This window comes from Helianthus annuus, chromosome 1, assembly GCF_002127325.2.
Source record: "Helianthus annuus cultivar XRQ/B chromosome 1, HanXRQr2.0-SUNRISE, whole genome shotgun sequence".
Taxonomy (NCBI): domain Eukaryota; kingdom Viridiplantae; phylum Streptophyta; class Magnoliopsida; order Asterales; family Asteraceae; genus Helianthus; species Helianthus annuus.
Window position 1 is genome coordinate 70,502,061 of NC_035433.2, and position 13,217 is coordinate 70,515,277.

The 13,217-nt window shown below is 36.2% G+C and overlaps 2 protein-coding genes across 2 annotated transcripts; one reads left to right on the forward strand and one right to left on the reverse strand.

The window, feature by feature from the left end:
* Positions 1 to 6,435: 6,435 nt before the first annotated feature.
* LOC110868429 (17.3 kDa class I heat shock protein) lies at positions 6,436 to 7,171 on the reverse strand. Its single transcript, XM_022117589.2, has one exon. The coding sequence runs from the start codon at positions 7,052 to 7,054 to the stop codon at positions 6,587 to 6,589; it is 468 nt and encodes a 155-aa protein (XP_021973281.1). The 5' UTR covers positions 7,055 to 7,171; the 3' UTR covers positions 6,436 to 6,586.
* A 4,103-nt stretch (positions 7,172 to 11,274) lies between these two features.
* On the forward strand, positions 11,275 to 11,890 carry LOC110868440 (17.3 kDa class I heat shock protein). The gene has a single exon (XM_022117596.2). The coding sequence runs from the start codon at positions 11,364 to 11,366 to the stop codon at positions 11,829 to 11,831; it is 468 nt and encodes a 155-aa protein (XP_021973288.1). The 5' UTR covers positions 11,275 to 11,363; the 3' UTR covers positions 11,832 to 11,890.
* Positions 11,891 to 13,217: the final 1,327 nt, after the last annotated feature.

Below are 13,217 nucleotides of genomic sequence, written 5' to 3' on the forward strand. Positions count from 1 at the left end.
CAAGGTTTGTCAACTCTCTAACTATCTAGCCATTAGGCATGACCCTTATTTTTTTTTTTTTTTTTTTGCTTAAACACATGCAATTGGCTAAGCATTTAATTGAAACATATAAAACTAAAATGGATGGTTGTGTGTCTATTGACATTGACAGTTCTTCCTCTTGAATTGAGATCAATCTATCATATAGATGAGGATAAACTAGTGACAATTGGATATTAATGAAATTTATATAAGAATTATCTATCGTAATATTACTCTTACATATCTAGTGACAATTGGATATTAATTAATGAAATTTATATAAGAATTATCTATCCTAATATTACTCTTACATATCTATTAACAAGTATAGCTACACCAGAAGAATTAATAATATCACAAGAAAATACTATAAATAGCTGTGGATGCACTTGTTGATAATGGAATATGTTGACACCTGAAGTAACTTGCAATAATAAAGAAAACAATTTACAAAATGATAACTAAGCTTTATAATTGTTAAATTTAAGTCGAGTTAAAAAAAGTTATAATCACATTTAGCAACCAACATTCATGTATATTTTCATTTAACTCACTTTATTATAAAAAAATGTTCATATAAATAGTTACATAGGATTGAAACACTTAAATAAAATAAAAGTTGAGTGACTCTAGATTAAAAAAAAAAAACTTGAAGTTACTTTAACGTTGATAAACTTGATTATTATTATTATTATTATTATTATTATTATTATTATTATTATTATTATTATTATTATTAATATTATTATTTATAACAACCCTTATAACTTCACCCATTAAATCTGCATAAGATGACAAATATTTACAAAATCAAAACTCATGTATTGTCTTAGTTTAACCTTCTTCAATCACAATCATAACAATGCTTCAGAGAACCGGACTAAACCACCCGGTTACACTGGAAACTAGTGACTACGCTGGTCAATGTTCAATCTGAGACAATACAACAAAAAACAACATATTCTGAACTCAATCGGGTTAAATCAGATACGCGTCATATGGTTGAAACGTTTTCAAGTGTGAAAGAGACTTGTGTGTTACCATTTCAACTAGTTGATGATTAAGCCAAATTTATGATTATATTATTTTTAAAGCATATGTAACAAGATTTTAAAGTTTAGGTATTTATTATTGGGTTAATGGATTTAAACACCCCCAACTATGGCTATTTGGCCGATGGCACTCTCAACTTTCACTTTGGCTCAGACCACTCCCAACTTAACACATCGATTATCATGGCACCCCCCTCGTTAAATATTCACTAACCAGGTTACTAATATTAGCCTATGTGGCAATTTAATCTGATGTGGCATTCATACGTGTCATACATGAGCTGATGTGGATAATCCCTCATTCGTTGAAGTTTATAATCCCCAAAACACAGTATCACTTCACTCAAACCAAGATAAAAACATATCAGAAGCTCTCAAGTTCATCAATGGCGATCAAACCCTAATGGATCAGAGGTACGTTTTCTCTCAATATATTGGTATTGTTCACTGATTACACTGATGGAGGTTATCGATGTGATGCTATGGTGGATCATTGGATTTTAGTTTTGATCAACCTCAATATATTGGAGGTGAATCTAAGTTGATACGTATGGATGTTGATCACATTGCATACTTTGAGTTGTTAGAGTATGCAATGGATACTAGGTGTTATGAAAGTAGGGATTTTTACATGTATGGAATAAATGTTGATACTGGTGAATTCAAGATTTTTGGGAATGATAATGATGTTATGGAGATTGCATTAAAGGCTCGAACATGATCTGAACCATTCATGGATGTATTTATTCAACTCTGTCCAATTACCCATGAACAAGAAGTCCAATTCAGGTCCCAGCCCAGTAAACCCCAAGCCCAATCTTATTCACCACCCAGTAAACCACAAGCCCAATCCAGTTCCCAACCCATTAAACGAAGAGGCCGGCCCAAAAAACTTGTAATCCAGTCCAAAAAGAAAGTAGTCCATGTCAGTAGAGTGAGTAGGGCATTTGACAAAAGTGGTAACCCTCCTGTACTTGAAGTCCCTAGATCTGGATCCACTGCCTCAAGAAAGGAGGCTGTTGTTGATAAACCAGTTGGTTTGAATAATCAGTCTAGTTTGGATGAGGAGTCTATTGTTCAAGAGGGTGTATCGAAAGAAACAGATGGTTTGCAAAAGAAGCCTATTGGAGAAGAGGTTTTAGTGGAAGAAAGGAGTGGTTTTGATAAGCAGTGTGCAGATGAAGATGACAGTGAAAGACAGTGACTATAAAGCTGACTTAAATGGAACAGAAGAGTCAAGTTCAGATGAAGATGAAGCTTTTCTTGATGATTGTGAAGCTGATTACTTGCAAGCCATTAAAGAGATGAGGGGCATAAACCCTGATGCAGTAGAGGCCTTACTGAAGCAAAATCCCAATTGGTTCAACAGGTGTTATTTGAACACTTACACAAAATGTGATGTTATAGTAAACAACATGGCTGAAACTTTTAATGGCTTTATCATCAATGCAAGGTCAAAACACATTATACACATGTTAGAGGACATAAGGATTCAGGTCATGAGTAGGCTGGTTACTAAAAGAACAGAAATGAGTGCCAGGGATGTTGTTATATGCCCTAAAATCCAAGAAAAGCTTGATTTTTCAAAACAGGCTGCATATAGATGTGAGGTGTACCCCTCATCATACCATGTGTTTCAAGTCAGGGATTTTGATGATGTTTCAGTTGATCTAGATAATAGAACATGCACATGTAGGAAATGGGATTTGAGGGGGTATCCATGTAAACATGTTTGTGCAGTAGCTGGGTTTTTGCATAAAAATGCAGAAGAGTATGTTGATGTGTGTTACCACAAAGACACATACATGAAGGCTTATGAATTCTCAATCCCTCCAATACCTAGTGAAAGGTATTGGCCCAAGATTCACTACCCTCTGGATCCACCACCAATAAGATCTCAACCTGGGAGGCCTAAGAAGAATAGAAAGAGGGATCCTCATGAGGATCCAAAGAGACCAGGGAAACTTACCAAGCATTGGGTGATAATGACTTGTGGTAATTGTGTGGGGTAGAGGTCACAACAAGAGAAAATGTACTGAACAGGGAAATCAGCAATCTACTGCAGGTGAATTACTTGTTTTAGTGACAGTTGTCTGTGTATATTGTAGGCTTTAACTACTTTTGTTTTGTATGTTGTAGGGTCTGCTAAAAAGAGACAGAAGGAAACAAAAAAGTCAAGCCAGAAGTCAACTCAGCAATCTGCTCCAGTACCTTCACAAGGAACAACTCAGCAATATACTCCAGTACCTTCACAAGGAACAACTCAGCAATCTACTCCAGTACCTTCACAAAGAACAACTCAGCAATCTACCCAGGAGGAAAGCAAAATTTCAAGCCAGAAGTCAGCTAAAAAGTCAACTGTGAAGTCAACTGGCAAATGGAAAGGGAACATACAAGGCAGCAGTTAAAAAGTCATAGTTTGACTTTTTTGTGATAAATGGACATGTTTGACTTTTTTGTGGTCTTTATGACCTTTTTGTGCTGTTGGTTGTTTGGACAACTTTAAGTTATGTAATAACTATCTAGGATAACTTGTGGTGATGTTATAACTCTTTAGGGTAACTTTTGGTAATGTTATAACTGTTGGTTATGTAATATAAGTCTTGCTTATGGTCTTTATGCATTTTGGTTGATTGGTCATTATACTATGCAGTTTTGGTCATTACATAGTGCAGATTTGGTCATTATAGCTTGGACAACATACACAGATTTGGACACTTGCAGTTTTGACCCATATGTGCAGACCCATTAGGCATTGTGCAGTTTGGACACTTGCAGTTTTGACCCATATGTGCAGACCCATTATGCAATGCAGATGTGCAGCTATACGTGCAGACCCATTAGAGGTATGTTTCTTGTTATATCATGACCTTTGACATTTGTTGGTCAAAATACAGTTTGGATATGTTGACTAATCTGGTAATATCAATACATGTGCAGATATATGCAATCAAGGACTAGGAATTTGCATTAAATTTCATCAAAAGTGTACAATTACGACAAGAACACAGTTCATACTACCTAAACATATACAACACTATGCTAATGCCAATAAACAAGGTTAACACATATTGCTTGTTCCATTTCAACTCTGTTCCAGATACCTTTTCTTTCAACCACCTATTCTCTTCTACTAAGACCATGTTTTCATATTTCAGGTCTTCTAAACTGAACCTGCACTGGGATGCATGTTGGTTGAACATTTTGTCGACATCTTCTTTCCATAAGAAGAACTTGCAGTCTGATCTCTGCAAAAGCCAACAACACCTCAGTTAATCAATCAATTCAATTCAAGAAAAATACTTGGAGTTAAGGTGGAACATACCGGCCAATGAGAGCATCCATAGAATTGTTGACCTTGTCGCACACTTTTCCGTCCAACAACTCGAACAACTGCTACAACATCATGATGGCAGTACACATTACCCTCCAAATCAACCTTAAACAATTTAGGGTTTTTGGATACTATGGATTAAGACGTAGAAGAGGAGCTCATTTTGATTCAAGATTAGGGCTTGTTCTTCACGGATGTCGACCGGATCGTATGTTGATGATGGATTTGCTCCAAGGTGTGTCTGATTTGCTCTATGAGTTAGGATTAGGGTTTACAAAATGAGTTTAATAGGGATTGAGGGTTTTAAAGAAGGTGAATGAGTATACTTGACACGTATGAAATGCCACATCAGATTAAATTGCCACATAGGCTAATTTTAGTAACCTGGTTAGTGAATATTTAACGAGGGGGTGCTATAACAATCGATGTGTTAAGTTGGGAGTGGTCTGAGCCAAAGTGAAAGTTAAGAGTGCCATCGACCAAATGACCATAGTTGGGGGTGTTTAAATCCATTAATCCTTTATTATTTAACATTCGGGGAACTAAAGAATGAATTATATTTTCTAAGTTTCATCCAAAAACCCAAGTTTTAGCATTATTACTCAAAAAGACTAAAAGCCCAATGTGAAGTTAAAATATTTGGATCAAACCTACTATTTTTTAACTGAATCATGCAACTACTTTGTAATGTTAATACCGTTATAACGAGTATTTTTTATATGTAGATAAAATAATAATCAAAGTATACAATAATTTACTATCAAAATCTTTAATACCTTTAAAACTTTTAAACTCATGACATTCAGTTTTTAAGACCGATTCAACTAGTGAAGCAATAATATGTCTGGCTTCATGAATAATGACCAACTCGTTTTAAAAACATTAATCACAAACCATCTTTTAGCACTAATGTGATCTATGATAACCTAGACATGTAAAATCCTAAGTGGTTAGGGTGGAAGGGGCACCATGCGGTGACCCCTTCGGTGAGCCTCTTTCCCGGTCGGCAAGGTGCCGCCAAGTATAAATCGGTGAACGGTGATGGGTTGAAACGGTGAGTAGTCACTGATGAGAGAGGGGAGAGAAAGGGGGTTAATGGTGGGCCCCACTCTATTCCAAGTAATCATACGTTTATTTATTTTTTAATTTTTTTAAAAATTGTTTGGATAAAGCACCACTATTGATTGAATGCAAAATAGAGAGTAAAGAGAAGTATTGACATGATATGAGATTATTGATTATGAAAAAAGTTTAGCACGCACCTCTTCCGCATCTAAACATTGAAATTTTCTATGTTGGAGAAGACTCAGTTGCCATATGTTCCACCCTATGAAAATATCATCAATTATTGCTGTTGAAGTCCTTGCCTCAAAAGGCATCCATGGACCATGATTTTTAACCTCATGGTTAATATTTTATCTAAACAAAGAACACTTGGTGCAACATGGAAAATTTCTTTGATGGAATCAACAAAGAAAATCAGAAGGAAAGGTTTAAAATATAGTTTTATATATAAAAATATATTTTTTTAGGGAAGATCTTTGAGGCCTCTTCATTTACTTTTGGAATCGTCCAGAATGTGTCAAGTATCTGTAAGTACCAAACATTTTATTTTAATATAGTTTTATATATAAAAATATATTTTTTAGGGAAGGTTCAAAATTTTAAGATGATTTTATTTTAAAACTATGTTTTCTTAATATTAACCCACCCCATCCCACCCCACACAGACTCCCTCAATGGTTAAAACCGAGCTAAAAACGCACTATGGGGCATATTTTTTTGTTTTTAATTAAATTCACCTTAATTTATCCTTTAAACTTTATGACAAAAATCATTAACACTTTAAATCTTAATCTAAAAAATCAGAGGAGGTGGGTCATCTTTTTGGATGAATTTATAGAAATCAATTAACAAAGACTGGGAATTAGGCTAATAATGCAGATGGGGGTTTTCACATCACTCTTGGAATGACTTCGTAGATTCCATTTTGTCATTGTAATTATGTACTATTTGCATAATGAATCGAATTTAGAAGCTAACAAACATTTTATTCATCAATCATCATCAAAAGCATACAAGTTATGGTAGAAATTGCAACGAGAAATACAAAAGAGCGCTAGAATATCACACATAAACGCTTGATGATGACAACATGATTGAAGTTCATAAAAGAAAATTAACCGGAGATTTCAATAGACTTGACATCAGGCTTCTTCACTTCTTCTTTTGGCACTGTAATTGTAAGCACTCCATTTTCCATGGCCGCCTTCACCTGTTCCATTTTAGCATTCTCCGGCAACCTGAACCTCCTTGTGAATTTGCCGCTGCTTCGCTCAACCCGATGCCATTTATCATTCTTATCTTCTTTCTCCACGTTCCTCTCACCGGTGATTTGTAAGAAGTTTCCGTCTTCCACCTCCACCTTCACTTCTTCCTTCTTGATCCCAGGAAGATCCGCCTTGAACACATGAGCTTCTGGCGTTTCCTTCCAATCCACACGGGCGTTTACCAACGCAGAAGTCTCCCTTGAAACATCAGAGGAAGACGAAATGGGGAAGTCTCTGAATGGGTCCCAAACGTCTAAGGAAAATGGGTCGAAGACGCTGCTCCTTCGGCCACCAAACAAGCTTGGGATGATCGACATTTTCGAATGTTTTGGCTATAAAATTAATAAAACTGTGGAAGAATTGAGTTACTTTGTATTTCGCTAACTCAAGTGTTGTTTTGTTATGGAATTTGAGGAGCAGGAACGATTTATATAGTTTTGGATTGGAGCTTCGGGAACTTTCATGATGACTCTTTGATAATGAAAATTGATAGCATCTGGAATCACAAAGAAACGTCTTGATCCTTCTATAGGTAAAAGGCCTACTATACAGAAGTTTCAACTCCTAAATCCAGACCCATTTGATGCAACATGTTTAAATCGTAGGCTGGGCTGGGCCTGTTTTCCGTTTCTTTTCAACTCCTAAGTCCAGAGAGACCCATTTGATCCTTCTTTAGGTAATATAACTATTTTGTATTTTAACTATTTATAGTTTACAAAGTATGTTTTTCTGTAAAAAAGTATAGTTTATAAAGTATACTTTTGTGTAAAAATAAAAGATAACTAGAGTTGTTTATATAGAAAAAGTTTAGAGATGGCCAAACTAATATGATTTTGTAAGTTATATGATATGATTATTGATTATGGTAAATGAAGAGGTGAGACCCAAAATCCACTCACAAAGACTAATGGAGTATCCATTTCACTATGATAACCATGATGAATAATGCATAATTTTGTTACGCCTACGTAGCAAGGGAGATACATTCATGACAAAACAATGTTAATTCCTGACCAATGGAATTCGTGATGTCACTGTCAAAACACTTATGCTCACTAACGGGGACCACACCACGTGATAGTGACATGAACCCTAATTCTCTACTATAAATACTAATTAGTCAAAGACTTGAGGTAACATTGATCACTCATTCTCTAACTCTTATGCTCTTGCTTTACTTGTACCTTTCGCACTGAATTTCATTATGATTAAGTAATTATTCTTTCCAAATTAGGAAGATATAACTTGATCAAAGAATCATCAATAAAAGCAATCTTAAAGTCATTATACTGATGCCATGGTTTCCTTCTTCAGTAAAGCTATCTGTCAACGAAAATTTGGTCAAAGGAAGTTAAGAAGATAAATTAAAAACGAAACTAGTTTATCTAGTGACTATGATTTAACATAAAATGATATTGAACTCTAAGTTAGTTATATAGACACGTGTTTTAAACTTGTAGAAAACAAAAAAGCAAATACCGACATTTTCAATAACCACAATAACGGTAGCGACGTTGTTTGGTCGGCATCAGGCCGCTTCGTTTCATTAGCGGTATGATACTGGCAATCAATATAGATTACGACAAAAAATACATTATTCAGAACACAACTCCTATGATACAAACAAAAAAAGTTGGTTTGCAACGGTTTCATTACACAAAAGTTTGTTTGATGTGTACAAAAAAAATAAAGTCATGTAACTCAAAGAATAAAGTCAGGTTCTTACATCGATCGGAAACCATAAAATAAATACTGATATCGATTACAATAACAATGATACCGGTATCGACTTTGTTCGATTGTTATAAGTTTACTTCGTCACGGTACCGCCCGTACCGGCATGGCACCAACACATGATATGCTCTATGATTAAAAAAAAGAATGTTTTTTTTATCACAATTCTGTTTTCAACAAAATTTATACGAAACATCCAGAAAAAAAATATATATATTCAAAACAATCACGTCTTCATTGTTTTTAAAAAGCTCATGAACCAAGTTATTAAAGAAAAACATAATTAATCAAAAGTTAAATGAGTTAAGTGTATATCCTATATAGTGTAAAGCTGAAAATAAAAATTAAAAAAAAAACAATACAAGTAAATGTGACATCACTTCTATCTTTAATGTTTAAGATCGTGTATGGTTGGGTGGCACCTCAAGCTACCCAGGGCCGGTCCTGAGAATTCGTGTATCATGTTCGAGCTTAGAAAAATGTGCCCTTAGGTCTTAACGAAATTGGGTATTGGACTCACTAAAGGTCTAAACCTAATGCAAAAGGGGTTAATAACTAATCTAAACCATAAGAATAGTTTTGTAAGGGGGGCTATCTTGGTGTACATATCGGATTTTTTTATAAAAAGACGTGCCCCTCGAAATATCGGGCCCTGGCCGGTGGTCCTCCCCACCCACCCCAGGGCCAGCCATGAAGCTACCAAACCACTTTAATGGAGAGCGAAATTAAAACGATAGTGGTGCCAAAAGCTCACATCCCTTTCAAGTCCTAGTAGAGGTGTTCATTGAATCGAATAACGAATTATTCGAATTGATTTTTCGAATATTTTATTTTTTTTAACCTGAATTCGATTAGTATTTGATACTCGAATTCTAATAAATTCAATTTAATTTAAATTCACCCTAAACAAAAAAATATTTTACTTTCATTTTCTAAAAGTACTACAAACTAATTATATTCAACATAGAATATCATAATCTGTAAAATTAAATAACTATCAATATGTCAAAACACAAAAAATTAGAAGATAGGTGTGTTACTGGTAGTGATTTAAGTTAGGTAAAAATTTAGAAATAAGTTGTATGGACTGTCTGTCAGTAGGTTTGATAATGTTATGAATAATAAACTTATCTTATGGAGGTAGTTCATACTAGGGTTGTAAACGAGTCGAGTCGAGCCGAGCTCGACCCAGCTCGAGCTCGGCTCGAACTTAATTCGAGATGGCTCGGCTCGAGCTCGAATTTCAAATCGAGCTGAGATTTGAGGCTCGAGCTCGACTCGATTAAAACTCGAGCTGGCTCAGCTCGGCTCGATCTAGCTCGAACTAACAAAGAACCGCAAAATTTACTACTTAAAAAGCCCTAAAAATGAATCTCTTTATAAACTTAAGGCTATAATTGCAATTTAATTTAACCAAATGGCTAAATATGCAAGTATAAATAGTTAGGTCACTTTGTACATTGTCTTTACATTCTTTTATAGGGAAGATGCTCCCTTGATTTTTGTCTTCTGAGCGATGTGGGACAAAAAAAATGAAGGATGTAAACCTTATCGAGCCGGCTCACGAGCTCACGAGCCGAGCCAGGCCAAGCTCGAGCTCGGCTCGTTTACAAACCGAGCCGAGCCGAGCTGACTCGTTTACAACCGAGCCAATTTCGAGCCGAGCTTTTTTCGAACTTTTTTCGAGCGAGCTGCGAGTCGCGAGTTTTTTTAACACCCCTAGTTCATACTTTGAGTAAATTTAGAAGTTATATATGTGTATATATGTTTGTGTGTGTATATACATATATTAAAAAAAGTATGTATAAATTGAATTTGAATTTCAAATCAAATTGAAAATCATAAATTCGCATTCGATTACTGGACTCGAATACGAATCAACTCCAATTCGAACCTTTTTAATCGAATGTGAATCGAGTCGAATTTCAAATTTCTCGAATCCGAATTGAAATTCTGAACACTCCTAAATGCTACCATGTTAATGGGCTTGAAGGAAGCATGAGGTGATGTCCACTACACACTACCCATTGTGATGTCCACTACACACTACCCATTCATATAATTTTCTTTTAGTTAATTTTTAGTTATATCATTACACATTTATGATGATTTGATGGTTAAAGCTTCACTATCTGTATGAGAGTGAGATGACAAAATTTTTTTGGAATAATTGTATTTGACTTAAGACTAAAGAGTATGGAGAGTCTCATCCCTAAGGGATAAGCCGTCACGTAGGCGTCACGTAGGCTCGGTTTGAAGGGGATGGACCTAGGGGGTGGGGGATGAGCCCCTTTATTTATATATATGTATGTATGTATACATGTGTGTGTGTGTGTTAAAAGAGAGGAGAGAGGAACGGCTTCCCCGGCTATGGGGTGCCGGTTGTGCCGAGCCGACCCTATGGGGGACGGTGTGGGGGACCGGCACCGGTCCTAGCCGGGCCTCAGCCGGCCCCCATACCCTTTAGTCTAAGTGCTTTTAGGCTAACACAAATATTTTATTTTAAATATCTATATTTAGCAACTTGGAATCGAATGAAAAAAAAGGTTGAAAATCATAATATATATTACTATCAAGAATTAATGAAAATAAAAAAATCATAATAATAGAATGAGAAAAAAGGGAAGCAAAGTTCGAAAACGATCTGCTATGAAGGATCGAGAAACATCTAATCTAGTACTGAAACATAAAGAACCTTCTTCATATTTCTATGTCTGATTGGTCTTAACGAGTCATCCAGAAAGTTCTCGAAGTTGCTCTAATCACGTATATAAATCCAAAAACTCCCACTAATCAGACCAAATCAACTGAATCACGAAACCCTCAGCAAAGCAAAGCAATCGAATTCTTCTTACCAAATATATTCAGATCATTTTAAATCAACATTAAACAATGTCGATCGTCCCAAGCTTATTCGGTAGCCGACGCAGCAGCATCTTCGACCCGTTTTCCCTAGACGTTTGGGACCCATTCAGAGACTTCCCCATTTCATCTTCATCTGATGTTTCAAGGGAAACTTCTACATTGGTAAACGCCCGTGTGGATTGGAAGGAAACGCCTGAAGCTCATGTGTTCAAGGCCGATCTTCCTGGGATGAAGAAAGAAGAAGTGAAGGTGGAGGTGGAAGACGGGAACATCTTACAGATCACTGGTGAGAGGAACGTTGAGAAAGAAGATAAGAATGATAAGTGGCATCGGGTTGAAAGAAGCAGCGGCAAATTCACAAGGAGGTTCAGGTTGCCAGAGAATGCTAACATGGATCAGGTGAAGGCGGCCATGGAAAACGGAGTGCTTACAATTACGGTGCCCAAAGAAGAAGCAAAGAAACCTGATGTCAAGTCTATTGAAATTTCCGGTTAAAAGAATATATGAATTTGCACGTTTTATAGCTTGTCCATGTGTATATTTCTTTTTAGTGTCTAAAGTGCCTGTGTGACATCCTTTTGTGTTCGGTCAACCCACAAGGTGTTTGACTAAATGCATAAGTGTGATTGTTCTTAGTTGCTTTGATAACGAATAAAATGCTTGTGAGCTTCTAGATTTTCTTGTTTGTGTTTTGGTACCTGACTGATCTAATTTGCCCCTATTTGAGGGATTGAACAACAAGTGCGGGTTAATTTCAGGTTAAACTTGTGAATATATATAATTAGGGGACTAGGGGTGGAATCACTAGTGATGGATTCCATCACTCCCACTATCCAATCAACTAATGCCATGTCATCAATCCAATTTCCATCACTAGTGATAGAAATTGACTAGGGGTGGAATCACTAGTGATGGAATTCCATCACTCCCTCCCAATTTTTTTAATTTTCATTTTAAATTTAGAAAATAAAAATAAAACACTAAATTAAAAATTTCATTAATTTTAAAACATACTAGTTCAATTTAACATACTAGGAACATACAATTTAAAAAAAAAAAAAAAAAAAACCTACTACTCGAATTTAACATACTAGAAACATACAATTTAAAAAAAAAAAAAAAAAACTACTCCTCGTCCGAATCCGGAAACTCCAAACCTAGAGAACCTACTAGTTCGATTAAATCGTATCTCAACCGAAAGTGAGTTTCTTCGTTACGCAATTGTAAATTGATATCTTGTGGGACTTGAACTTGTGTAGGAGGATCCGGTACCCAATCCGGGGATATTGCACGTCCGTCGTGTTTGATCAACATATTGTGCAATATGATACACGCATACACTATGCTATGTATTGCTTTCTTGGTCATCGAACGAACCGGTCGGTGTAATATACCCCATCTACCCTTTAAAACACCAAACGTCCTCTCAACATCTTTTCTTGCCGATTCTTGCAATTTTTTGAACGCCTTTTCTTTTGCCTCGACGGGAAATGAGGGAGCTTTCACAAAAACAGACCAAGACGGGTAGATACCATCCACAAGATAAAAGCCTCGTACGTAATGTCGACCGTTAACATAGAAAGGAGAGGAAGGTGCGGTACCATCCGTTACGGTTTGGAACAACGGCGACGTGTGCAACACATTGATGTCGTTGTTTGAACCTGGAACACCGAAGTACGAATGCCAAATCCATAAATCATTCGACGCCACCGCTTCTAGTATGATGGTTGGTCTTTTGATGTCTCCCCTCACATACGCCCCTCGCAACTCTCTTGGACAATTTTTCCACTCGATATGTGTACAATCGATGCTGCCGAGCATCCCGGGAAAATGCCATCGAGCCTCGTGTGCGGCATAAATACGAGAGATGTCGTGGCTCGT